This window comes from Cheilinus undulatus, linkage group 22 (assembly GCF_018320785.1).
Source record: "Cheilinus undulatus linkage group 22, ASM1832078v1, whole genome shotgun sequence".
Taxonomy (NCBI): domain Eukaryota; kingdom Metazoa; phylum Chordata; class Actinopteri; order Labriformes; family Labridae; genus Cheilinus; species Cheilinus undulatus.
The window spans coordinates 7139535-7164991 of record NC_054886.1 but is presented as its reverse complement, the minus strand read 5'-3'; the positions used below and the strand labels follow the sequence as shown (position 1 = coordinate 7164991).

Genomic DNA, 25457 nt, shown 5'->3' with positions numbered 1-25457 from the left:
CTAATTATTCTGTGATCATATGAAAGATTTGCTTTCCTATCATAGTTTCTTGTCTTGAAATAAAAAGGCAAAACATGTCCTAAAATATGTTTACAATTCCACAACTGTGGTGGCCCTCAGGGTTAACTGCAAAAATTATTCAACTCAATGCAAAAATAATTTATGTAATAAATATTTCATAAAATGCCAATACATTAAACAAAAACAGTTTTGCAAAAAAAAAAGGTTTTATGAAATGCAAAAAAGATTTACTTAAAATATAAAAATTATTTAATGAAACTGAAAAAAATGAAACGCAAAAACAATTTACAGAGTACAAAAATGTTTCACTGGACTGAAAAAAAACCCTAATCTAAAAGCACAAAAACTTCTCAAAACTAAACAAAAAAAAAAGAAAAAAAAAGAAGTTAATGAAATGCAAAAAGTCATAAAAATCATAAAAACATGAACATTTTATGAAATGCAAAAACATTAGAAAACAAAAAATGTTTTTGACAATATAGAAACATTAAACGAATCACCAAAAAACATTCATGAAATTCAAATGTTTTTCAAAAATGCAACAAAAAAATGTAAGATGCAAAAATATTTCACAAAACACAAAAACCTTACGTGAAATGTAAAATGATTTCACGAAACAAAAAATGTAGTAAAATAAAAATTGACGGCATGCAAACATACCACTGAATAAAATCTTGAAAGCGCAAAAACACACTCTTAAAAAAAACATTTCATGCAACGCAAAAAATTTCATGATTACAAAATTGTTTCTGAAAATGCATGACATTTTATGAACCACTGAAAAACATTCATGAAATGCCACAGCTTTCAGTAGAATGCAAAAAAAGAAAAAAGTACAAAGTATGTCACTAAAAGAAAAATGCAAAGGCATTGCAAAAAAGAGATAAAAAAAAGAAATACAAGCTTATTTCTAAAAAATATCTAAAAACTTTTCATGACACACAAAAGAATTTCATGAAGTTTTATACAAAGCAAAAAAAATGGAATAGAAAACGTTTTGTGAATTCCAAAATTATTTTATAAATAAAAATGTGTTTTACAAATTATTTTTGCAAATTTTAAAATGTTTTTGCATTTTACAAATGGTTTTCCTGTTTCATGAAATTTCTGCAGTTGACCTTCAGGGCCACCATACTAAACACCTGTTTAAAAAAAAAACAAAAAAACAACACATCAACTTGGTGTTCAAAAGCAGATTTTATTTGGCAATTCTGTTGTCTTGATTTAGTACAAACCAAAAAAATATAAAGCCAAACAATGAGACATATGTAAACTGTAAAAGAGAAATTCTTCATTCAATGCATATTTCCCTCCATGCTGAAAAACCAAAGCTTTCTTCAGACAATCTGTTCGTCTGGTAAGTGTTAGTTTGTTTAAGTCAAAACCTCAAGAATACAAAAAAAAAACCAAAAAAAAAAACCGTGACATTACCTCAGGTCACTTTGAAATAATCACAGAATGAGAAGACTTAGTGCTCTTGTTGCAAAAATAAGGAAGAACTCGTGGTGAAAATTCAACCTCCGACAAAATCATGTCAGTCATTAAGTTTCACTGCACATCACAGCTCATGGCATCACAAAAAGCTGCCTCAGTCACCTGTCCTTCAAAGCTTTCCTCCTAGTCTAACAGGCTTATGTTACCTCAAGATTAGTAACTTTGTTGATAATGTGGGAGCGCCTAGGGACGCACTCTAGGTCGAATTTGCTCTCATAAATTGTTGGGCAGATCTTCCAGCGGTTGTTTCGGTAGATTCCCAGGTATGTGTACACATCAGGCTTGTAAGAGAGAGGACATTTGACGCCTGTGGCACGGATAACCGAGTCCAGCCTGATAACCTCATTCTCTTCAGTGAAGTTCTGGTTATAGGCACAAATCACCTGCCTGCCCCCTCCCTTGGGATCATGGGGGCTGACTTTAACGAGGGAAATCTTGCCATCTAGTGCTGCTCGGGCCACGCACTCCCAGGCATGGTCCAGCTTGAAGCCAGCGTCCAAGTGCATGAGCCATTTGCCTGAGAGTACGCCGTGGTTCAGGGCCAGCTCTTTCACCGTCTGAAAGGTGACGGGCCGACCACTGGCCAAAAGTTTCTCCCAGCTCTCTTGGAGGCCAACAACATCCCCGCTGCTGGGGCAGTGGTTTGTGCCCAGCACTGCAATCCACCCTACGGGGCTAACGCCGCCCTCCTCGTCACCAAACCTGCACACCTGCGAGGGCCTGTTGCTCTCCAACCAACTGTCAAACTCAGATCTGGGAGTTTTTCTGGAGTCAAACACAATCCAGGGGTCCATGTCTGCAGCCATGGCTTCAGCTGCATAAGCCTCTGCAGCATAGGGGGTCTCCATCTCGCCATCTACAGGGCCCTCTTCCTCCTCCATGATGCTGTCAGTATGAGCCTATTTAAAGGTCCTGGAGCCTGCAAATAGAAGGAAAAAATATGAGGAATCTTGACATTTTTAGTACTGGTAGAAGTAGTGGTAGTGAGGCTGTTTTACAACACTTGTCCTAAAAAAGTTGGGACACATTGTAAAATATAAATAAAACAGGATGCAATGATTTTTAAAACTCAAACCCATACTGTTGTTAAAAGAAGAGATGCTCCACAATGGTAAACATAGCCCTGCCCCTACTTTTTTGAGATGTGTCAATGCAGTCAAATTCGAATACGCAAATCCAGCAGGTGCATAACAAGTCAAAAATATCCAGTAACACTTATTTTATGTCACATTTACAAGACAAGTTCCGAAAACATCTTAAAACAAGAGATATTAAGCAAAATTGATGGCTTGGATTAGGGGTTGACCAATTATAGACCTAACAGATTACTGATATTTGATTATCAGTATCTGTGTCTTATTTTATAGATAATCAATAAAGTTAATCAAAAAGTGCAGTACTCTTGTTTTATTGCAAAGCATTTCTTTCCCTTGGTTTTATTATCACTCTACAGTCTCAACAATTGACCTGGATACAACACAATCTGATTGGCTAGATGTCACATGATTACCAGCCAATCAGTACGTAATCCTGGGTGCCACTGACACAGTGATTTCCTCATGTTTTTCTGCTGCTACAATGTTGCTCTGTGCCATTTCTCTTGGACTGAATTGTTGCATTTTTATTTTCCTTCATTTTAATGATTATGCAGTTTTACTTTTGACGTTTTAAGTAAATATTGTATGTCAAAATAATTGCATATCGTTCCAAATGTCGGTTAACGGTCTCATGAACTACTAATGACTGTAAATCAATTATGTCGACCTGTTGCCTGAATTATTAGTTAAAAGTAAGTCTATATCAGTCAATGCTGCAAACAAAACCGACATGTTGTGATATACTTTAATTACTGACTAAATTAGATTAATCTAATTTATCTAAGAGTTTTTCATGGGTCTAAACCGAGGCAGTAATGGACAGCTGGACAGCCTGCGGATGTTTATGCTAACTAGCCTGCTACATTAGCAACACTTGTTTAATGCTAAACTTGTACACCGTTTACTCGTCCACAAAATAACTTAACCCCTTCTTTTGTTCTGTATTGTATACTGTTGTAACCAAACACCCAGATATGGATACATGCAGAATTATTTTTAACTGCCCTACACCAATGACAGAGGGGCTAGCTAGCTAGCTAGCTACCTCACCAGCCTTCCACCATCTTCCTAATAAATGCGATAATAAAAATAGTAAGGATTTAATGTTAACTGTAATGTTACAACATACATGTCTGTCGTTGAAACATAGTAAGCATGTTAGTTATTTCCATATTTAAAGACAGACGTACCTAGAGGGATGTAAGTTTTGTTGTCAGTATTCTTCCGTACAGGCGCTAGCTTGGTCTGTGTTATGGTTTAGATCGTTACCGTGTTAGCTGGCGACTTCCAGCCGAATGGGTCTGAGGTTGTCGTAGTTACGGCATACATTAAAAGCGGAAAGTTCATTCTTTCTACGGTCGATGGGAAAGTTGCATAGCAATTGCGCCTTTAAACAAATGAATACGTCCTCGTTGAGAGGGGTAACATTCGTGGGGACACCCCGGTCTCAATCATGTATTGTGAATACAACAATGACGGACAAATTTGGCTGAAAGTGAGAAAGTCACCTATTAACACGGTTGCTTTTTAGACCGTCACACCAGGCTGCCTTGGCCGCCTGTGATGTTCCGGTGTATCGAAAGGCTACGTGAAAAATTCAACGTAATATTTATTTGACCATAGGCTACCGAACTTATCCTGAATTTCTTGTTCTTTCGATAAATATGACGCACAAAAAGTTACACGAAACGTCTTGGTTCTCAAAATGTGTTACACATGTCGTATGTGTATGAAGCGTTGTATTTTTTTCAACAATCTTTATTTTAGAAACAATGCATAATACATTGAAGCATATTAGTACAGTGCAGTAACAATTAAGAAAATAAGGTGCATTGCATCAGAAAATATAGTTCGAAAATATATTTTATATATATTTTATTTTACTTATTTTAAAAAGAAAGAAAATTGAAGAGGAAATAAATTAAATAAACAAAATATTTAATAGTTAACAGGGGTTGGAGAAAGTCAGAATCCTTATCTCTGAATAAATCTATCAACCGGTTCAAAGTGTGACAGTTTTTATTGATCACTTTATTGGTCTCAACGTAACTTTTACGTTCCGTGTTGAATGCTATGTGGGAGAGTTTTCTGGAATTTATGGACGTGTAATTTATCCAATAATATCACGAAGGGCTGCTACAAAAGTTACTTGGTTTAATTATGTTGCCTACGCCTCTGTAACCGACATTATTGTAGAATTTTCTACATATTCAGTCCTCAACCACGAATATACTAATATGTTAACTTGTTGAAACTGTATCAAATAAGTGAGGAATTTACTATTTTTTTGCAAACGATCTCAGGAGTAGCGAGAAAACCATTCCTCGAACATGACGGCGCTGAGACCCCGGGGAGCAGAATTCACCAGCAAGGCAAAACCACGCATTCACGTACCGCTCGGATGCCAGGAGTTCCTAGGTTTTGGGTTGATCTTCTAATTAAGACGCAATAAAAGACCATTTTAAGTATATTGTTTTAATAATAAATTAACCCGTAGTTGACTGTAACTAGCTGTACAATTACATACCGTGCACAGTCAACAAATACGTATAAAATGTTATACGTTAAATAATAAAATGCTTTTTTGTCACTTAGCTAGCATATACTAGTGTCCTCCGTATTCTGCTGTAACGCTGCACCGAAGACTAAAATGTGTACCAACTCTCCCTGTTTTTGTTCGGACCTCAACCAGCAACACCCTGATGCGAACTCCACACTCGCTACTCCACTCGGCCCAGCATGATTTTTTCGATTCTTCTGCCGCCACGTGAACCCAGCGAGAGAACGAGTGACGACGACGAACTGCTAACGAGTTAGCCGGTTAGCTCCGGTTATCTAAATGTGAGAGCGCGCTGGAGGTGATTTATATGATATAGAATAATACCCCAGAACAGTTTGAGTTTTATTTTAGCGTATCCAGCCAGGTCTAGCAGCCATGCCCAGCAAAAAGAAGAAATACAACGCCAGATTCCCTCCGGTAAGTTCAAACTTTGCTGAACCGGTGTTAGAACTTGCTACCGTTAGCCAATAGGAAGCTAACTTGTGTAGCTAGCTTGAATGAGATTTGGCCTGTTTTGTCTCATAAAGGGTTAGCATCGAACCAACTAACAACTAAATATACGTTATAGTATATAGTGGTACTGAAGCTGTGAGTTCCCTTCACTTAGCTGCCTTAATTTGCACCCTGGCTATTGTTGTATTACTAATAGGTGTGTACGAGGTAGCATGCGAGGGAACCAATCAACGTTGTTTTTAGCATGACATGCTAACTATAGCTAAACGTTGATAATCTGTTGTCTGGTGCACATTTTCTCAACGTTGGACACATGTATAGTGTTTAAATGTGGCTGACTTTGTATATGATGGTGGGTAGAATTAGTTTTGAAAATGCGTGAAATTAAATGTCTCCTTAGATGGCTTAAATGTGTGGTATTGTTACTATAAAGTGGTAAAACAAATAACATTTATGTACTTGAATTATCCCTTGAGTGATGGAAATTAGTAATTTTATCCAACTATAATGAGATGTACTGTATAAACACACTAATTGTTTCTCCTTTGCAGGCACGGATTAAGAAGATTATGCAGACAGATGAAGAAATAGGAAAAGTGGCTGCTGCAGTACCTGTTATTATTTGTATCCTTGCTGCAAAATAACTTCCAGAAGTCTATTATTTCCTTATCTGAATGAGTTTCTGAATGAAGAAGCCAGTAGGGATGCATAATATCATCTGCATGATTAAAGTGTTGGCAGATATGTCAAAAAGCTGATTATCAGCAAAGGCAGAAATCTCTGCCAATATTGACATTCGATGCATCAGCTGTCAGTATCAGCTTATATCTTCCAACACACTTAAGAGATAAATTAAACTAGGGCTGTGCTGTTTTGAAAAAAAAATATTTAATTGCAATCTTTTTGACTCATATTGCAAATTTGATATCAGTTGTAACATTGAAAGAATTGATCTTTTTTTTAATCCCATTCTTAGTTATTTTTGATAGGAAAAAACAAACAGAAACAAGGAAAATAGGATTTTTTGTAAACTATTCAAAATATAGCATTCCTGTATTGAAAGTATTGAATATTGGGCTGTCAAAAGCTTAAAATCTTTAACCAGAATATTTTGCAGAATTTCTGTAGTTAATCATGATACATATTGCAGCTTTTTCATCATATTACAACTCCACTATTTTGCTTTGTTTTCTTCTTCATTGTCAATTTGGATTTTGCTACTGTCTTTAACTTGTGGTTATTGACTTCGTCTTGAGATACACACCTGCCTTTAGAGCTAGATCAAAGATTTTAACATAACTTCACCACAGAGAAAAGGAACTTGTTATGGATTGAGAAAGAAGTAAGTGATCATTTAAAAGGTGCAGATGACTTCTGTGTTTACCACTCAGCTGTCTGTGAGTGTCTTAACTGAACTGAGTTATTATGTTTTTCAATAGACTTGCAAATCACTGAGGGTGCGCCCTTATTCACAGAGATGTTGAACAGACAAGTATGTATAAAAAGTACAGAAGCTCTTAAGAACTACAGACTTTCCATCACATTTTCTTTTTAAATTTGTGAAATAACATGGCAAAAAAATAACAAGCATAATGAACAAAGAGAGAAACCTGATTGAAATTGCCAACAATGCTTTTATTTGCTGTATTGAATGATGTTGAGATTGGTGTTGTCAGGTTGTCTGTAGGCAAGCAGATGGAGGTGATAGAAGCCCCCAAAAAAAAAAACAGTGTAAACTCTACAATTACGTTGCATATTTGTGCAATTCGCATGGATTGCGTACAGGTTCTGGCAATTATAAGAAGAATTCACCCAGTATTGGGTGCATAAAACATAATTTTTATGCTTCAGTTGTATCAAAAGCATCATTTTTTTTAACTGGTACTGTACCAGAGTTTTAAAGTCAGATGTGAAAATGTAATTTTTATAAGCATTGTAAATAAGCTCTATTTCAGCTAGTCAATAACCAATTGGGAATTTGTAAGTGTGGCATCTGTTTTATTCATCATTATGTTTGCATCCCAAAGCACAGAAGCACAAAAAGACTTGTCATGATTTGAGCTTTTAGGACAAATTCTTTTGATCTCAGTTGAAACAGCATGAAACTAGACCAGTGGTTTTCACACTTAATTTGCCTCAGTTACACCTAAGATCAAGCCAAATTCTCAAGGCACATCATGTTCATACCCATGCAAAATACCCTCTTTACCACATGTTTAAAGTGTCCTCAGTTATAGCATCATATGGTTGTACAAATGCCTGCCTCTAGACACAACAGTGTGTCTTGCCACACCAATTTAAACACACTGAACTAGATCGTGCCAGTAAATTTATGTCATTTAGGAGCGTAACTGCAAGCTGCCATTGCATCTTCTCCTTAATGTAGACATCAGCGAGAGCCCTGGAGCTTTTTTTGGAATCGCTGCTTACAAAGGCCTGTCATGTCACCCAGACTAGGAATGCAAAGACAATGACAACATCACATCTGTAAGTATGTTCCTATGTGTGTGCTGGAGTTAGAGCTGGATAATAACAGATGTTAATACCAAATATCCATGATATTGGAAACATGTAGCCGAGGTGTTATATCTTTTTTTCCTATGGCTGTAGATTAAGACATGTTAAGTGTCATGAAAGAATCATTGTGGGAGTATCAGTGATCTTAGTGTTACCTTGACAGTGTTACTGAGTTAATGTGTAACTCACTGGTAAGCCCCTTGTGTTGAAAGCACGTCTGTTTGACACAGATGAAGTGGAAATCAATATAAGATCTTTGTGTATAAAAAAAAAAGGTTCTGGACATCATATGAATTGCTGCTAACACTGCATGGCAGCACCTGCATCCAAAGGGACTTGAAGCACTCTGTGGCACTCACTTGCGCTTCTCTTCTCTTCTCTTTGCTTGTGTTGTTCTTAATCTCAGATGTACGTATAACGCTTTGTTCACAGGAAGCAATGCATTGAGCTGGAGCAACAGTTTGATTTCTTGAAAGATCTGGTGGCAACGGTGCCGGACATGCAGGGCGAGGGTGACGAGAACCACACAGAAGGGGGAGGAGAAAAAGTCTCACGCAGGTATCTCTCTCGCTCTCTAAAAAACACAATCACGCTCACACCCTAACATGTTTTATCTATCAAGGATTTCCAAGCCGACACTTCAAGGCCATCACCTGGACACTCCAGTATTGGCAGTTTCTGAATGCTTTGTCATGTAGATAAAGTCTTGTTTACTTTGGATTAGATTTCTCTCTGATAAGCAGTGATACCTTTTTAGCAGCTTGTAAATCTGCTTTGTCTTCAAATTGTAAAGGAAAATATTCCACCTTTAATTGTGAAACAATACATGACTAAAAGAGAAATAGAGGTCTTAATAGCTCTGCTGTTGATGCCGATATATTTAGTATTTTGAAATAGCTGCTGGTTTAGTAGTTGGTTAGTCTACTTAGCTTTGTAGTACACTGGGATTTTCTACAGGTGACAGTATAACCTGATAAACGAGCACAGGAGTCATCTTTATTCAGTCAACAGCATATTTTACTGGGCAGAGCGAACATCATAAATTTTTAAATCATATTCAAACAGGCTACTCTTTTTTTTACCATTTTATTTATTTAAAGGTGATGTTTGAATACAACATGAAACTACTGTGTGAAGTCTTAACCAATCAATTCAGGCCATTTTACTCTCCACAGACTCAGATTTAGGTGCCAGTCAGTACAGTTGTGCCAAAAACTAAAATTAAAATAAGGATATTTTGTCTCTATTTTTATCTTATTTTAGTTATGTAAGCGCATTATGCAGTTTACTTTTGTTTTCCTTATTTGGTAAAGCTTAGTTTTTATTCAGTTTCAGTTAACAAAATTGATTTTTGAATTAGTTTTAGTTATTTAGTTCCTGAACTTGACCGCTGGACATTATAACACTCGCTCTACTGACTGCTTAATGCTGCAGGCCCTGAGGGTTTACTCTAAATTTGGGAAAACTGCTTTTAGCTTTTATGTTCCTAAAATGTGGAACAATTGTCAGGAAACTCAAGATTGGCATTTTAGTTTCTTTTGGGCACTTTAAGGAAATGCTCTCAAATCATTGCACTACAGTATGTGATTGTTTTATCTGAGCATCATTTTTCTGTTTGTATCTGGATGTCATTGTAATTGAGGGAAACCTTGATGATTTTTGAGACTTAAATAAAGCTTAAATAAATAAATAGTTAGTAATAACCTTGGTAAAAAGGCCAGAAAATGAGATACTATCAAGCTTTACACTGGCTGCAGAGCGACGTGTGTGTCAACATGTATCGAGCTTGACACTGCCCTTCAGCCCCAGATTAGATCCTTAGGACCCTGCATGCCAAAAACATAACATCTGCACTCCTTGTGGAAGTACCAGAGAGTTTATTTCTTTGCAGGACGGCTTTATTTTCTTGCAACTGAGCATACAGAATGCACTAAAACAGGGCTACTGTTCCGACCGTAACCCATGCCAACTCGAATTCCCTCTCAGTCCTCGCACAACACGGGGGCTCCCCACTTCCCACAACATCCCAGCTTCACATATCAGCAGCCAATCAGTGTGCTACATTCATGTGGTCTTAAAGCAACAGTAACCTCAACATAAACATGCATCATGAACATCTACATTGTGTAACTAAGGGTTGTTACAATATTTATATGACGGTATATGGATGAGCAAATCAATGTTTAAAGTGTAAGTAAACCCCCAGCTCAGAGCTAACTCCGCCCACTTAAGACTTTTGAAAAATGCACAGAAAGTGAGCAGTTTGGTACTGAGAGGAGGGAGGGGAAAAGGACGGGGTTTTCCAGATGAGGCGGGAGTGACAGTGACGTCCCCTTGCCAGAAAGTGACACAGAGGCCCAATCCCAATATCCACACTCACACACTCACTGACTTTTAGGTGCGCTCCTGCTAAGCCTGTAAGGGCTTAAGGCTGTCCCACTGTCAAATCATAAAGTGCGTGAGGGATCTCTCGCTGACTTTTTGAGCCCTTTGTGCACCCTTTCCATGAGTGGGCATCTCTGCGGACTTAGTGTGAGGGAACTACCCATAGTTCATTGCACTGTGATGTATGACAGGAATTATCGGGGAATGCCCACCGGTAAATGCTACAAAAGTTAAGTGAAAAGAGTGAAATTGTAAACAAAAAACATGGAAGGTGCAAAAGGGATGGATGTTCCAAAAAAGAAGTATTTTTTCTGCAAGTATATTATATAAAACAGCCTTCATCCACTGAGAAAACAGGTCTATAGGTGAGGCACGCTTGTTTTTATCTTTGTTTTTAGCTCTGCAAGATGCCGATTGTCAACAAAAAAAACAAAGGGCTGTCCCATTCTTGTTTCTACCACTTCAAGCCCTTTTGCAGCCTCATGCACTCAATCACTTTCCAGGTGCAGTCAGTTAAGCCAATAAGGGCTCAAGGCTCAGGGAGGAGTTTGAGATTCAGCCAGAGTCCCATAGCGCTGCTGCCTCAGAGCAATATTTGAGGTGGAGGACTTTTCCTCCCCCAGAGTCCCCTGAAGCAGGCTGTATTGTGGTGGTGGGCCGTGGTGGTCCTGAGCACTACCTGTTCGGGCTGTTGGCTCCAGCACCAGCGTTACTAAAGGTAAAGCAGCTGAAAAAGATGTAGAAGTGTTCACTACCTCTTTAAAGGCTAAAAGTATAAAAATAGAGTGAAAGTAGGATAGCGTGGTGGATGCAAGCAGGATGAAATAGCAAAAAATGATCATAAAAAATAGTATGTGAAATAGAAAACATATAAATCCGATCTATTGATCACATATTTTTAATGAAAATCATCTGATAATGACTAGTTCTGGATCAGTCTGGGGATCATTACTGGTTTCTTTAATTAGGGCTCAAGTATGACTCATCTATGTGGGTGTTACGGTTTTTTATTTGATATTTAGTTGTTGGTTGAAACCTTGGACATGAATAACTGATCTCAAACAGGGCTTTGCCTTTCTAAAGACAAGAAGAGCTACCTTTAGCTTTTCCAGGAACATCTACTCCTGTAATTGGTATCGACTAAAACAAAGTTTGTTTTGTGATTATAGATTAATTACAAAAAAAGAAGTACAAGAGAGAGCAGGTTTTTTCATCTCTGCAGAGGGAGAACTAATTATTGAGGATTGTAGTGAAGAAAAAGCGGTATTGACTGTCAAATCAAACCATGGCACTGAGGCAGAGCGCTCGGCAAAGAATTTCACATAAATTAAACAAGTTAGAAGACTTTTTCACTAAAGTGTGGCTGATTGGATTGTGATTCAATTTAAAGTGGTTGTAAGCAAAGAGTATTTAGAAACTTTTTCTCAGCTGTGGGAATGAGAGATGCTGAGCGCCTTTGAATATAAATGGCTGAAAGTAATTTCCAGCAGCATCGTTCCCATCTCTGTTTATGGAAATGATGCAGAGTTATGCTGCAGGACAGTAACCAAACAGCAAATAGTCACGTATCTTCTGCTCAATCTTTTGCCTTGACTGTGACTGAATCCTCTCCGAAACAAGCATCCCTCAAAAGCTGAAACAGCAGCTTGTTTGACACAGCATTTGGTTTCTCCTTTGTTTTCTGAGCAGGGGTCGAAAACCAGGGTCTGGCCGCAAGAACGGAGGAGCTGGCTCCAAAGGCAAGGACAAGAAGCTGTCTGGCACCGAGTCAGAGCAAGAGGTAGGAGGTTTGATTCTGCATGCAGACCTACAGCAATCATCAGTGTTATTTTTGTGTTTTTTTACAAGAATCTCAACACAGTGAGATATTTTGAGAAGAGAATTTATCATCATGCTAGCAGTTATTAAAGCTTTTAAAATATTTATCTGATTTATGTGTTATCAAGATAAATGAAGGATCATATGTTTCTAATGTTTCTGTTGCAGACTAAAGCCAACAGAGCTCACCACACACTTTTTAAGGGCTCTGTTCCTGAAAGTAAACCTGCCATTGGCACCCTCCTTTATTTAAGAATGTCTTTTTATTTATATTTTTACCTCCGCCAAGGAGGTGATGGATGGGTTTGTTCGTTTATTTGTTTGTTTGTTAGCAACATGACTCAAAAAGTGATGGACGGATTTTCATGAAATTTTCAGGAAATGTCAGAAATGGCATAAGGAAGAACTGATTAGATTTTGGGACTAATCCGGATCACTGTTTGGATCCAGGAATTTTTTAAAGGATTCTTTACTATTGGGAGATAGGGCTAATGGCGGAGGTCTGCACTCTCTGAGTGCTTTTCTAGTTAATTCTGGAGCCCAGCCCATCAGCGACCTAAATCCTCAATTTATGTAGTATAAAAACAGGAAAGTGTAACAGAGAAAATGGCAAAGGTACAAGAGTTTGTACATTACTTTTTCTAGGAGTAAAGACACTAAACTTTGTAGACTGTGGAATCACTGATAGTTTTCCAACAGTTTTACAACTTATTTGACTTCCTCTGTTCAAAGAACATGTTTAAGTTAAAGAAAAGGCTCACTTTATTCATGATTTTCATGTCTCTGTTGGAAACAGGACGAATCTGAAGACAGTGAGACAGATGGAGATGAGGAGGACGGCTCTCAGTCAAGCACAAATCTGCAGGCTGCATCCAGGTTCCACAGGTACGAGACCCGCTGTGTTTTAGAGACTCCATGTCCACCTATGGCAAAACCAGCTCATCCAACTACGCGAAAAAACATCTTGATCGATCAAAATTCACTGGTATACAGGGCTATGTTTTAAACCACTCTGCATTTGCCAGTGTTAGCCCATTCAGGACAGCTGTTGCATATAAAAGGTTGTTAATGATAATGCAGTTTTATAATGCATAAAATGAGTGCAGGTATCTACTACTGACATTTCAAGCTAAGTCAAAATGTGCACTATAAAGATAACCATGGAAAATTTGTGAACAAGAGTAATAATAATAATAATAATAACAATAACAGGTAATAACATGACCCTTTTTCCATCCAGGCTGTGGGACTGAGCGGGACAGACAGTCCAACAGCTAAGGGAACAAGAGTTTATACTTTAAAATCAACCAATCTTTATTTGTATAGCACTTTTCATACAAAACAATGTAGCACAAAGTGCTTTACACACAAATAAAATATAAAAAAAAATGTATGACTCCACCCTATCCCACCCCTCCCTACCCATCCGTTTCCCCATCCCTGTCCCCTCTTCCCCACCCCACAATCCAAACACAACATTGGCAAGTATATCATTAAGCACATTGAGTAGTCAGACAACTAGAAACGCCATCTTAAAATTCAGAATGAGGAAACACTGGCGGTTAGGTTAAAACGTAAAAACAAAGGCACATAAAATGAAATGAAAACAGAACAAAGATACTAAAATAGGAATAAAAGCACTAAAAATAATAATAAGACATAAAGAGAACTTTATAAACTATGACAAGAGGATAAGCTACTAAAAGACAATCCTGACATTAAAACTAGAGAGAAATAAATGCTAAAACACTCAAACAAATTAAGTTGATGATCTAAAATTTAGTTAAAGGCCAGACAAAAAAGGTAGGTCTTGAGTTTATTTTTAAAACCTTAACAGCAGGTGCAGCCCTCAGGTCTTCTGGTAAGCTGTTCCACAGACGGGGGCCGTAGTAATAAAAAGATGCCTCACTGTAAGTTTGAGTTCTTACTTTGGGGACTGTTAACAGAGAACTTCCTGAAGGCCTACTACTACTGGGCTCATTGAGTAAAAGCAAATAAGATAAACAAGAATGGCCAAGATCATTAAGAGCTTTTAAAACCTGTAAAAGAATCTTAAAATCAATTCCAAAACAGACTGGTGGCCAATGCAGAGACCTTAAAATTGGTGTAATGTGATCTCTCTTTCTGGGCTTCGTCAGTGGCCATGCAGCTGAGTTCTGGAGCAGCTGCAGGTGTGAAATATTCTTCTCAGGGAGACCAGAAAGAAGAGTGTTACAATAGTCAATTCTACAGGTGATAAAAGCATGAATTAATGTCTCTGGATTGGCTTGAAAGAGAAACTGCCACACTCGGCCTATGTTCTTAAAATAATAAGATGCTTTTTTGGTAATATCCTGTATGTGCCGTTCAAAATTCAGCTCTGAATCAAATAAAACACCAAAATTTTTAGCCTGCTCACACGGATTAAAAGATAATGTTTGGAGTTTGCTGACCAGTTTCTCTCTCTTGTCTCCTGCACTAGTTACTAAAACCTGAGTTTTGTCCTGGTTGAGCTGTAAAAAGTTTTCTGCCATCCATGATTTGATATCTAAAATACAGTTAAATAGGGCATCAAGTGGCCTTGTGTCATCAGGAGACACGGACACATAAAGCTGAGTGTGGTCAGCATAGCTGTGGACATTAATGCCATGCCTCCTGATGACAACAAGCTACATTTTACTGTGACAACCATGAATGTGTATATCTTTTTGTATTTAAAACCAATGGTGAATATTTAGGTCTAAGGCTGTAACAATTAATTGATAAGTCAATAATTAGAGATGCATGCATTAGCAGGTTAAAGGGTTAAATCTGAACCCCTTCATCATCTGGAATTGAACTGATCATCAACCATTTTAAACAGTTCTGGCCTACAATCCAGTCAAACGCTTGTAACACAGCCACCTGCTACCGTCCCGTGTCTGACTGCTGCCTTTTTGCCACAACACTCTTCTCTAAAATAAATAGCTGAGAACACTGACAGCTTCTCATAGAAACTGTGCGGTTCAGCACTGATATAATCTAGAAAATGCCGATAAACCTGCCCAGAGGCAGAGTCTCAAACCAGATTTCATTTTTACAGGGCAAAGTTGGTTCACAGAATGTATTTGTTGGAATAGATTTGTTGGCTAAATGCATTTATAGTTTGCGTTTATTGGGATGGAAAATCATACTCCTATGAACATCACTGATATCGGTCATTTTAAGGCCCAAACACACTTGCACCAGCTGTGGAGGCGGCGATTTTGTTCAATGAACAAACCCACACCAGCGGTGGCCAGATGCCTGCAGATGCTCCACGCCATGGCACTTGCTTCTGCTCTAGGACATGACAGGGCTGGCAGAGTGTTTCCCAGAGAGAACTGCTGTTTTGTCCATCTCTCTTGCCATAGGAGCAGCTCTGTTTGAGGGCACAGAAAAGGAAATGTAGCACCATCTTTTGTTCGAGGTGTGGAATAGACAAGAGGCCTCAGCTGCTGATGAAATACCACTCCTGCTAATCTTTTTTTTTTTTTTTTTAATTGCCCGGTGAGGCAGGTAGGTAATCCCTGACCGGGCTTTCTGCTCTTTCAAGCACCTGGCCATGCAGTGTCTGGTGGGGAGTTTAACTGTTGACCAATGCTATTGGTGTGTCCTAAGGACAGCGATTGAAGCGTGTCAAATGATGCCACATGCCAGTGCAGTGCCACTGTGTTTGGCTCACGAGTAGACAACAGATTTATTCAGGGGCTTGTTGTGTTGCACATCTCAGGTGCCACAGAGGGAAACTTCGCATCACATGCAGACATTTGACAAATATTCTTTCCACTGATTTCTTTGATGGTAATACTTTATAATTGATGGAAATTGTGAGGAGAAATGAGACACTCAGTTCAGTTCAGAGCTTTATTGTCTCACAGGGAAATTTGGTTCACAGATAGTGGTATAAAGACAGTTAAAAACACAGTTTATATTGACAAGGTACATCATAGTAGCAGCTTGTAACCAACACTGATTAAAAAAGAATCTCAAAGTATAATAAAGTGCATAAGAGAACATTAAAAAATGAATGTAAAATGTCAAAACTTTAAAATGAATACAGCCCTCCATTCTAAAAACAAATGAAAATCATCAACGCCACAAGGATAGTGCATTCAAGGGTTGTGCAAATGAAGTTCACCTATTGCAAAGGGGCCAAAAAAGAATTTGTATCTGGTTTTTTTAGATATTTCGTCAATATCTCCAATAAAGGGTGGTCAAGATTGACCGTGCTGTCTTCAAAACCTGTCAAAAACCTTTGTAATAGAGCAGCTGAGTACCAATTATCTTGGTTATTATCTGTTATATTATCTTCTATAGTAAGAGTCCTATAAAACAAAATTAAACAAAAACTTGAAAAGAGCTCCATAAAAGATCTCTAGAATAAAACAATCAAAGTCTTGTCAACATTGAGGGCTCAGGGCTACGTATAGAAAATTGTAGGGAAAGACTCGGGATAAAAAAACTAAGCGGTGGAGCTTTGAACATTCAAAACCGATTATATTTCCCCTGTGGGGTGTCTTTTATGTCCTTCAAGATTCAAGCAGGAGAGAGGAGAGGTATGCTGCTGTGGGCACAGGGTAAGAGTAGAACAATTGTGCCTGTGTAAGTTTGTGAAAAGGTGTATAAGAAGATGTTTGTTTGGTTAAATGTGTCGCTCTTCTGTGCTAAAATGTTTGCCAGAGGTGGCAGGAAAAGTACTCTGACTACACAGTGGCAGTATCCCCTGTTTAAGTCAAAGTCCTTCATTGAGAGTAGGTTAGTTTTGTCATCATGAGTGTCCGTGAGGCTCAGGGGGATTACATGTGATAGACCATATACCATATCATACCATTCATACCTTTTTGTGTGTTATTCTATCATTGTTAGTCTTGATGTAGAAAAGCCTAGCAAATGTTTTTTATAATCTCATATTTTTAGCTTTTGGCCCGTTGATTGATAATTACAGCAATAATTAGTTGCTGCCCTATTTATCTGTAAAGGAATTCTTGTTTATCATTGATTGAATTAAGGGTAGACTATTTTTCTTAACCTCCATGGTCCCCCAGTGAGACAGGCCTAGACAACTTCCCCTTTTGCCTTTCTCCATGACAAAAAAGTTCTTCGTGTCTAAAAACTGGAAACCTCTGCTGCTATTTTTAAATTTAAAAAACTGCCACATTACAAAGGATTGTTTTATAGAGATAGACAGGAAGAGGGCGCTGTTCTTCTACTAGAAATACAGAGGAGGCAGTGGTGAATCACGAAAGCATCCTCAGTCTGATCACATTTTAAAAAATTGGATCTAAACATGAGAAAAAAAAACTAAATCTGGTTAACTGAGAACATTCAAACTGGAGGTACTCTGTAAAAATGAAGACACGCCTTACCCAGCTAAAAAATAAAAGTCCGATTTAATTATCAGTCTGACTAACATGTAGTTGAGCGTACATTGCGTCATTTTCTTTTTAGTATGAGATAATTAAACTCCTCTGCCTGTCACCCCACAGCTCAAATGCACCCCCTCAGTACATGCAGATGGGCAACATGGTCTCCATGGGCGGCATGGCTCCAGCTCAACCCCAGGGCGGCATGGCCTTTACGCCCCACCCCTCCATGATGAGCATGGTGCCGCCTCCCCCTGCTCCTGCGCCGCACAAAAACGAGGATGACGACGAAGACTATGACTCTTAGCTCCCTTTTCCCTCCTCTTCCACACACTCAACATAATTTTTGATTTCTTAAGACGAACCCGCAGCGGGGAAAGACTCTTCATCACAGCCCTCGGGAGCCGGCTAAGAACGACACCGCTGCAGGATAAGGAAATAGGAACCTGGCTGTATATTATGTGTTTTAATTTTCTTTTTTAAAAAGGTTTTATTTTATTGTAGAGGAGGATGTTTTTTAACAAGTCGGTCGCTCTATTTTGAATATTAAAATCAGCAGTCGTCACTGTTATTTCGCCACAAGCCCCTGCAGACTGGATAGGTGTGGGTTGTGTTTATTTGTAGCTTTTTTCTTTTGGCACTTTCTTAAATTCTCTGTAGTAGACGTAATGAAGTGAACTCAAACATTTAGGCCGGCTCAGAGAAATCTATAGGTGTTTATCAAAGTCTTATTGCAAAATCAACCGTTTTTGGAAGTATTTAGTGAGCAATCAGCACTTTTTGAAGGAAAAGAAGCTCATTGTCTCCCTGATAAAGTCTTCTATTACTGTGTTATTGATTGGCCATGAAACACTGCTGTTCAAACGTGAGCCGTACTTCCCGGCTTTGTCACGACTCGCTGCTCAGTCCAATTGTCAGGCTGTAACATAAACAAGGAAGCAGGTGTATTTTTACTATAGGTTAAGTAACTACAGCTTTTTCTTTGCATTAGTTTGTATTTTTAATTCACGTTTTTACCAGGAGAACTGTAAACCTTTCTCTGAAGTCAAACATATCAGCAGGTTAATCATTAGCTTCCACTTTGTTGTTGTTTTTGGCGCTCTCAGTGTCTGTATTATTATTTTATACGACCCGTTAACCCCCCCCCAAATCACCCATCTGATTTATACTGTGACTCGGACCATAACTTTGTTTTTAAAGTTGTCTTTAGTCCTCCTTTGTTTCTATTCTGGCCCTCCTTTGACAAATTTCAGCAACTTTCTTCGTTATTGTCGACATTTTTTCCCTCTTTTAGCTTGTTTTAAAGTATCAATTGAAAGCAGAGGTGGGACTTCCCATTTACATGTCAGTCTCGGTATGAAATGTTTCCAAATAGACAGTTGACACTGTATTGTAAAACTTTTAACATTCTTTTTATTTTGTATGGGTGAAATAAAGTTCATATTTCAATTTAAAAACCAACATTGTTTGGGTTTTTTTGTGTACATGCAGGGTTCTTGCAGATCTTTATGAAGTCTAAAATATGATTTTTTAAAGTTTAAAGTCTTTTATTGTTTTAAAAAGTCTAATTTTGACTTGTAGGTTGTCTTAAATCAAATTTCGCTTTTGGCATTAATACATGTCTACACTGTTAAGTTGCTGTAAGTGCATTATTCTCTTGTGGATTTCCTTGTTGATTTCATAAATCGCAAGTTTAAGGAGAATGATTAGAAAAACGCAAAATTAAAATTTCTTAGGACATGAAAAAGACTAAAAACGGTATTTGGAAAGGGTGAATAATTTAAAGGTGAGTCACTATATTTCCACAAAACACCATTGCTGTGGAGTAAAAAAAGGTATTAATTTCTCTATGTGTATAAAACAGAACATATATCCTATATTATAGCCTTCACTGCATTATAAATGGGGCAGTTTACTATATTAAAGTCAGTTATGTTACCTCCATTGTAGCTTGACCTCTGTCATTATGGGGGCGGCGCAAGGCTTTGTCTGCTCTGAAGCTGCCAAAATTAGATTTGCAAGGATTGACTAAAACCATGATAAAGCAGTCATGAAGTAGTTCATACAAAGGTCTTTTGATAAGAAAAGCATGCAGAGGCCTTTATAGGGTTTTATCAGTGAAACAATTAAAATCTATGTTGATTTTTGACAGCAGTGTGTCGCTTCTCTCTTGGGTCCTGGAGGGTCTCCACTTTTCTTAGGTACATGTAGGGGAGCTTCAAGGAAAAATGGTTGGTAAACACTGCTAGATCATATAGGGTTTAAGGCATAAGACCTAAATCATCATATCTAGTGTAAGAGAGGCATACAACCTTGGTCATAAACAATGTATCGAGCAAAGAGACGGGACAAACAAACAGGTTAGAAAAGCACATCATTGCAGAAAGCTTTGCATGCATACATCTTATTTTCATCAATTTTCCTAAGATATCTTGAAAGTTTGGTAGGTTCTCTAAAAATGTCCTTGTTACCTTGGGTAAACCAGCTTTATTTCCCATCAAAAGGGAGATAACTAGGTAGAAATCTTGAAAAAAAAAATACATTCATGAAATTATTGTATGTCCATTTAGTGCTTCTGTAGTTAGAGATTTTGTCACTTTTTTTTTTTTTTCTGGCACACATTTGCGACCAACTAAAAAGGGTTTTGCGACTGACTTTTGGGCCCCAACCCACCAGTTGAGAACCACTAGTATAGGGGAAGTAATAAGGGCATATTACTTGTTGTATGCCTAAAGAATTAAAGGTGTAATAGGGCAGGGGTTTTTAAAGTGTCTGAGAGTGAGCCTCCCCTAGGAGAAAATTTTTTTTTCTGTGGACCCCCATTTCCATAAAAAAACAAGATAATGAAAATATAAGTAACTATATTTCAAACATTTATGTCTCATCTTTTAACATTTTTAATTTTTTTTTTTTTTTTGGTCTGTGTATGTCTTTAAACATCCATCTTACCAAGGCAATCAGCTCTTTAGCTTCAGTAATGAGTTAAGTGTGAATATTAACTGATATTTATGCTTAATTTTTTTAGTGGGATCTGTGAGTTTGCATTTATGCAGTTGATGCAAGTTTGCATAACTGCAGTTCATCATCCACCTTCAGCCTTGCCTAGTACATGCTTTTGGTGCCAAAAACCTGCATATGCAGTGGCTGTCTTCTTGTTTACGACACTAAATGTCTGTTACCTTCAGTGACCAAAATTCCTTTTACTACCTGTCAAAAACTTCCCTTGGTTTTGGTCACTAGACTTAATGCTTTATTTCTGTATGCCCCTAGAGTTTACATAGCCTTGTCATCAGCTTGTTCATCTTTGCAATTTAAACACCGTGGCTGCTGAGCATTATCAGGACCAATGCAGGAAAATCCAAACTTTAAAAGTCGACTCTATAGTATAGTGTCTGTAGTAAATATAAATCTGTCCATTTTGCCCCACAGACAGCAGAAGTTAGCATAACAAATCACCTTCTGGTTTATGGTTCTGCACCTCTCCTGAGGCCCTTGGGTGCCCCCCAGGGGAGGCCCGCCTCACACTTTGAAAACCAGTTTAATAGGGCATATAACCTGTAGTATATGGAGTGTAATAGAGGCACATTACTTATACTAAACTTGCATGATATAAGGTATAACAGGGCATATAACCTGTGAATATGGGGTGTCATAGTGCCATTTTACTTGTACTTTATCTACTTGATATAGGGTATAATAATGCAAATAACCAACATAGCAAGAGGTGTTATAGGCCATATAACGATATGGGGCATAATAGGGCAAATAACCTATATTTTAGCCTACATAACTACACATAGCTAACATATCTCAGTGGTTTTCAACTATTTTGCCCAAGGCACACCTGAGATTGAGGTAAAATCTCAAGGCACACTATTATTCATATTCATACAGAACAGCCTGTTTAATAGTAGTTATAGTAACATTGTACAGTTGTAATGATGTTTGGTTTCACAGATTCCCACGGCACACCTACACTTGCCTCAAGGCGCACCGTTGTGCAACACCACACCGTTTGAGAACCACTGACCTATTTTATAACCTTGCCTATTCAGGTATACAACTACATTATATATCTTATATTAGGGCATGTTATTAGCTTGCTTATCATTGGGGTTTAATATGGCATATATACAGTGGGGCATAAAGCAACCTGGGTTGTCTTATGAATTTACTAAAGGGCATGTAACACACATTACATGGTTAAAACAGGGCATATAGCTTCAACATTCTAACTTTACCTATTGTAAAGGGTGTAATAAGGCACTGAAATGGCTTGAAATACTTCCTGCTGGGAGCAAATTTTCATTTTTGTGGACTTTGACAGTAAAAAAAAAACAAAAACAAAGCCACCAAATATAGAAAATATATCCTGAGTCAGTCCAGTCAATTTCCAGAGGAAATATGTGTACTGTATGTGTCTTGTTTTATTCATAAGGCATTTCAGGGGGAAAAAAAAACCAATACCAGACAAGGATGCAGAGATCTCAGAAATGGGCATATCAAATATATTTACTTGGTTTAAAGGGTTAAAAACAAACATTTTAGGTGCTTTCTTGTTCATTTTTCAGCATAAGGGGCTTAAATCCCATCCTTTGTAGTTGCTGTGCCTCCTCACACCGTTGATTTCTTCACTCTTTGTATTAAGCAGTTTAAAAAGATTTCTCATGGATGCTACTCTTGCAGGTCAATGACTCATGCAGCCTAAAAGACAAAGGCTTTTATTTAGCTTTAACATTGCAGCCTTCTTCTGGTATTTGAATCAGATAAGTACAAGACAGCACAGGTTGGAGGAGAGTGTTTCACAGAGAGCTGATTGTTACCATCATGGAGTCTGTGTCCAGCCCCTTTCCTCTTCCTCCTGCCTTATGTGTTTTTAAACTGTCTATTTTGTAAGTGTATCCGCCTCTTTTCTCTTCACCCCTCCACCCATCAAACCAAGCAAGCAACCCCGAGCCGGGGCCGCAAAAACAACTGCATCCTTCCTGCATAAGCATTGACTCAGCGGACTGCGAGGAGGGCGTGGTTGGCTGTGTGTATGGATGGGGGGGGGGGGGGGTGTAGGTGGTTGACTTTAGGAGGTCGGTGTCCAAACAAACGCCCGCCGAGGGGCAGGGAAGGAGGGAGAGGAGGGGGGCATCAAAGGGCAAACAGAAGGAAGCACACTGTTTCCACACAGCAGCCAGCAGGGCCAAAGGTGGCCCTCTGATTCCCATCCACTCCCATCCAGCGGCTGGTTTATAAGAGCTCTGCACTGATGAATAAAAACAAAAACAACATGGGAAAAAGGAATTCCCTGACCTTTTTCAAGAATAAAAGCCTTTCAGAGACTTAAGAAGCACATGTTTAAAATGCACCTTGTGCTTTCACTCCACTCATTAATATCCTCACAAATCTGTCCCTGAGGCTGTTTGTTAAATACTGCCAGAGCTTTATGCACCCTCTCCTCAATGTTATGGCTGATATGTCTGAAATACAGCTTTCCAAGTAGATGATGAAAGAAGATTTCTGTCTGCATAGATCAAGATGATATAAGTAAACATGCACATACAGAATGACAGCCTGTGCATGGAAAAAAATCAATCTTACAGTCGAACCCCGACTGCAAAAAAGTTGTGGCGCTGTGTAAAATGTGAATAAAAAAAGAATGCAATGATTGGCAAATCACATAACCCCATATTCTACACATAATAGAATATAAACGACATATCAGCCGGGGTTGGATTCATGCCTATGGCGTGGGCAGCTTACACATCTGGAAAGGCTCGATCAATGCTGAAAAGTAGGTAGAGGTTTAAGAGAAGCATATGCTTCCATCCAGACAATGTCTCTGTCAAGAAAGGCCTTGACTATTTCAGCCAGACGATGCTAAACCACACACCACATCTATCACCACAGCATGACTTCACAGTAGAAGAGTCTGGGTGCCTGCAGTCCAGACCTTTCACCAACAGAAAACATAAAAAGTCTGCAAAACTTGACCCAGGACTGTTGAGCAGCTAGAATCCTACATCAGATAAGAATGGGACAACATTCCTCTCCAAAAGTTCTAGTAACTGGTCACCTCGCTTCCCAGACATTTACAGACTGTCGTTAAAGAGGAGGAGATGCTCCACAATAGTAAGCATGGCCATGTCCCTACTTTTTTGAGATGTGTTGCCGCCATCAAATTCAAAATGAGCTAATTTCATGAAATGGTAAAAACTCTTCTGTTGCAGTAATAGTGTCTGTGTGTGGACAGAAATCTCTATAGTTTTCCAAAAAGCTGGGACGCTGTGTAAAATGTAAATAAAACAGAATGCAATGATTGTCAAATCACATAAACCCATATTTTATTTACAATAGAACATAAACAGCATATCTAATTTTACAACTCAGACCATTTTATGAATATTAGCTCATTTTACTTTTTAATGCAGCAACACATCTCAAAAAAGTAGGGACAGAGCCATGCTTGTCATGTTAAAAATCAAGCTCTTGCCAATGCTGGCCAGAAGAAGAGCAATAAACTCTTTCCCACCAAGAAAAGCTTTCAGTGTGTTTTTTTAGCCCTTCCTTTAATGAAAAGAATATGGTCCAGTTCTGATCAAACTGCCACTATAGCTACATCCACACTACCCCTATCACAAGCAGTCATCTTTTACAGGCTTGCTTCAATTAATTACATAGCAGCTTCTGTCTTTTCGTCTGTTTCTATTTAACCAAAAGTTAGTTTGAAACAGTGTGCTCAATATGGTGACTGTCAAGTAATGTTACATAAAGTACCAGTCTCAGTGGAAATGCATAATAATATATCAAAACAACATTGAAACAATCAAACTAGTGAAATACAGGCAAATTATGGCAAATAAGGGCAAGTGGAATCATTAACCTTACACTAATCCCACATACTCTCATTCTTCATGTCCAAATTTGACCATTTCCAGCTTTGAAAGTTCACATGTCAAAACCAGATTTCAAAACAGTAGACCACAAACCATCCTGGGCATAAATCTCTGTTTGTTGCTTATGTGGTTGAACTTGACTTCCAGATACAACAGTGATACCATCTATAGACCACATCAGTAGAGGATACATTTTCAGGCTTTGTATTAATGTTGCATCAGATATTCATCACTTGCTAAACAGTCAATGAAAATAGGTTTAAAGTTAGAGTATCCCCATTGGATTTAATTTAGGATGAGCTACGCTTGACTTGATATTAAGAACATTTGTGCCACATTTAATCCCACTCCAGCAGCTCTGCCAACTCAAGCGGGTTTAAGTAGGCCAACAAACTACAAAAAAAGAGATAAAAGTGCTGAATACTTGTAAAAGTGTTGTTGAAGGAGAGCTTGAAACTCAGTTTTTGTTCAGTGACACCAGAAAAATGAAATTCTTCAACAAAAGTCTCCTCACAGAAATCGAACAGCAGCATTTCATCTTCTTTTCTGAGACTATGGAGACATTTTTAATAAACTACTGCCCTTGAAAGTTTGTTTCAAACATTCAAGGACACTAAATCTCTTCTCTTTTCACAGAATAACACTTGAAAAATGTGTCATTGTAGTACAAGGAACCATACGAAACAGAACCATTTCTATGAATTAAAAGTATAATTCTGTAGATAGAAAAAATTTAAGCATGTCAAAGTTAATAGAGCAGATCTTTAAAGAAGACTTACTGTAGCTCCTTTGACCTTTTTTAGTTTTAAGGTGTACTCTTCCTCTCTTTGTTATTTTTGTAGATGTATACTGTGAACTTCACACA

The 25457-nt window shown here is 38.1% G+C and overlaps 2 protein-coding genes across 2 annotated transcripts; one reads left to right on the top strand and one right to left on the bottom strand.

Annotated features, from left to right (window-relative positions):
- Window positions 1–1205: 1205 nt before the first annotated feature.
- On the bottom strand, window positions 1206–3893 carry c22h11orf68 (chromosome 22 C11orf68 homolog). Its single transcript, XM_041779758.1, has 2 exons — window positions 3803–3893; window positions 1206–2434 (listed from the first exon to the last, which is right to left on the bottom strand). The coding sequence occupies exon 2, from the start codon at window positions 2394–2396 to the stop codon at window positions 1653–1655; it is 744 nt and encodes a 247-aa protein (XP_041635692.1). The 5' UTR covers window positions 2397–2434; window positions 3803–3893; the 3' UTR covers window positions 1206–1652.
- Window positions 3894–5382: 1489 nt separating this feature from the next.
- drap1 (DR1-associated protein 1 (negative cofactor 2 alpha)) lies at window positions 5383–19169 on the top strand. The gene is made up of 7 exons (XM_041779892.1): window positions 5383–5589; window positions 6177–6249; window positions 8019–8112; window positions 8575–8700; window positions 12217–12307; window positions 13142–13230; window positions 17832–19169. Exons 1-7 carry the CDS (start codon window positions 5548–5550, stop codon window positions 18013–18015), a joined length of 699 nt encoding a protein of 232 aa, XP_041635826.1. The 5' UTR covers window positions 5383–5547; the 3' UTR covers window positions 18016–19169.
- The last annotated feature ends 6288 nt before the right edge of the window (window positions 19170–25457 follow it).

Coding starts and splice junctions, on each gene's coding strand:
- c22h11orf68 (XM_041779758.1), bottom strand. CDS start 2,396: ATGGAGGAGGAAGAGGGCCCTGTAGATGGCGAGATGGAGACCCCCTAT.
- drap1 (XM_041779892.1), top strand. CDS start 5,548: ATGCCCAGCAAAAAGAAGAAATACAACGCCAGATTCCCTCCG. Junction 5,590..6,176: donor ACAACGCCAGATTCCCTCCG/GTAAGTTCAAAC, acceptor TCTCCTTTGCAG/GCACGGATTAAGAAGATTAT. Junction 8,701..12,216: donor GGAGAAAAAGTCTCACGCAG/GTATCTCTCTCG, acceptor TTTTCTGAGCAG/GGGTCGAAAACCAGGGTCTG.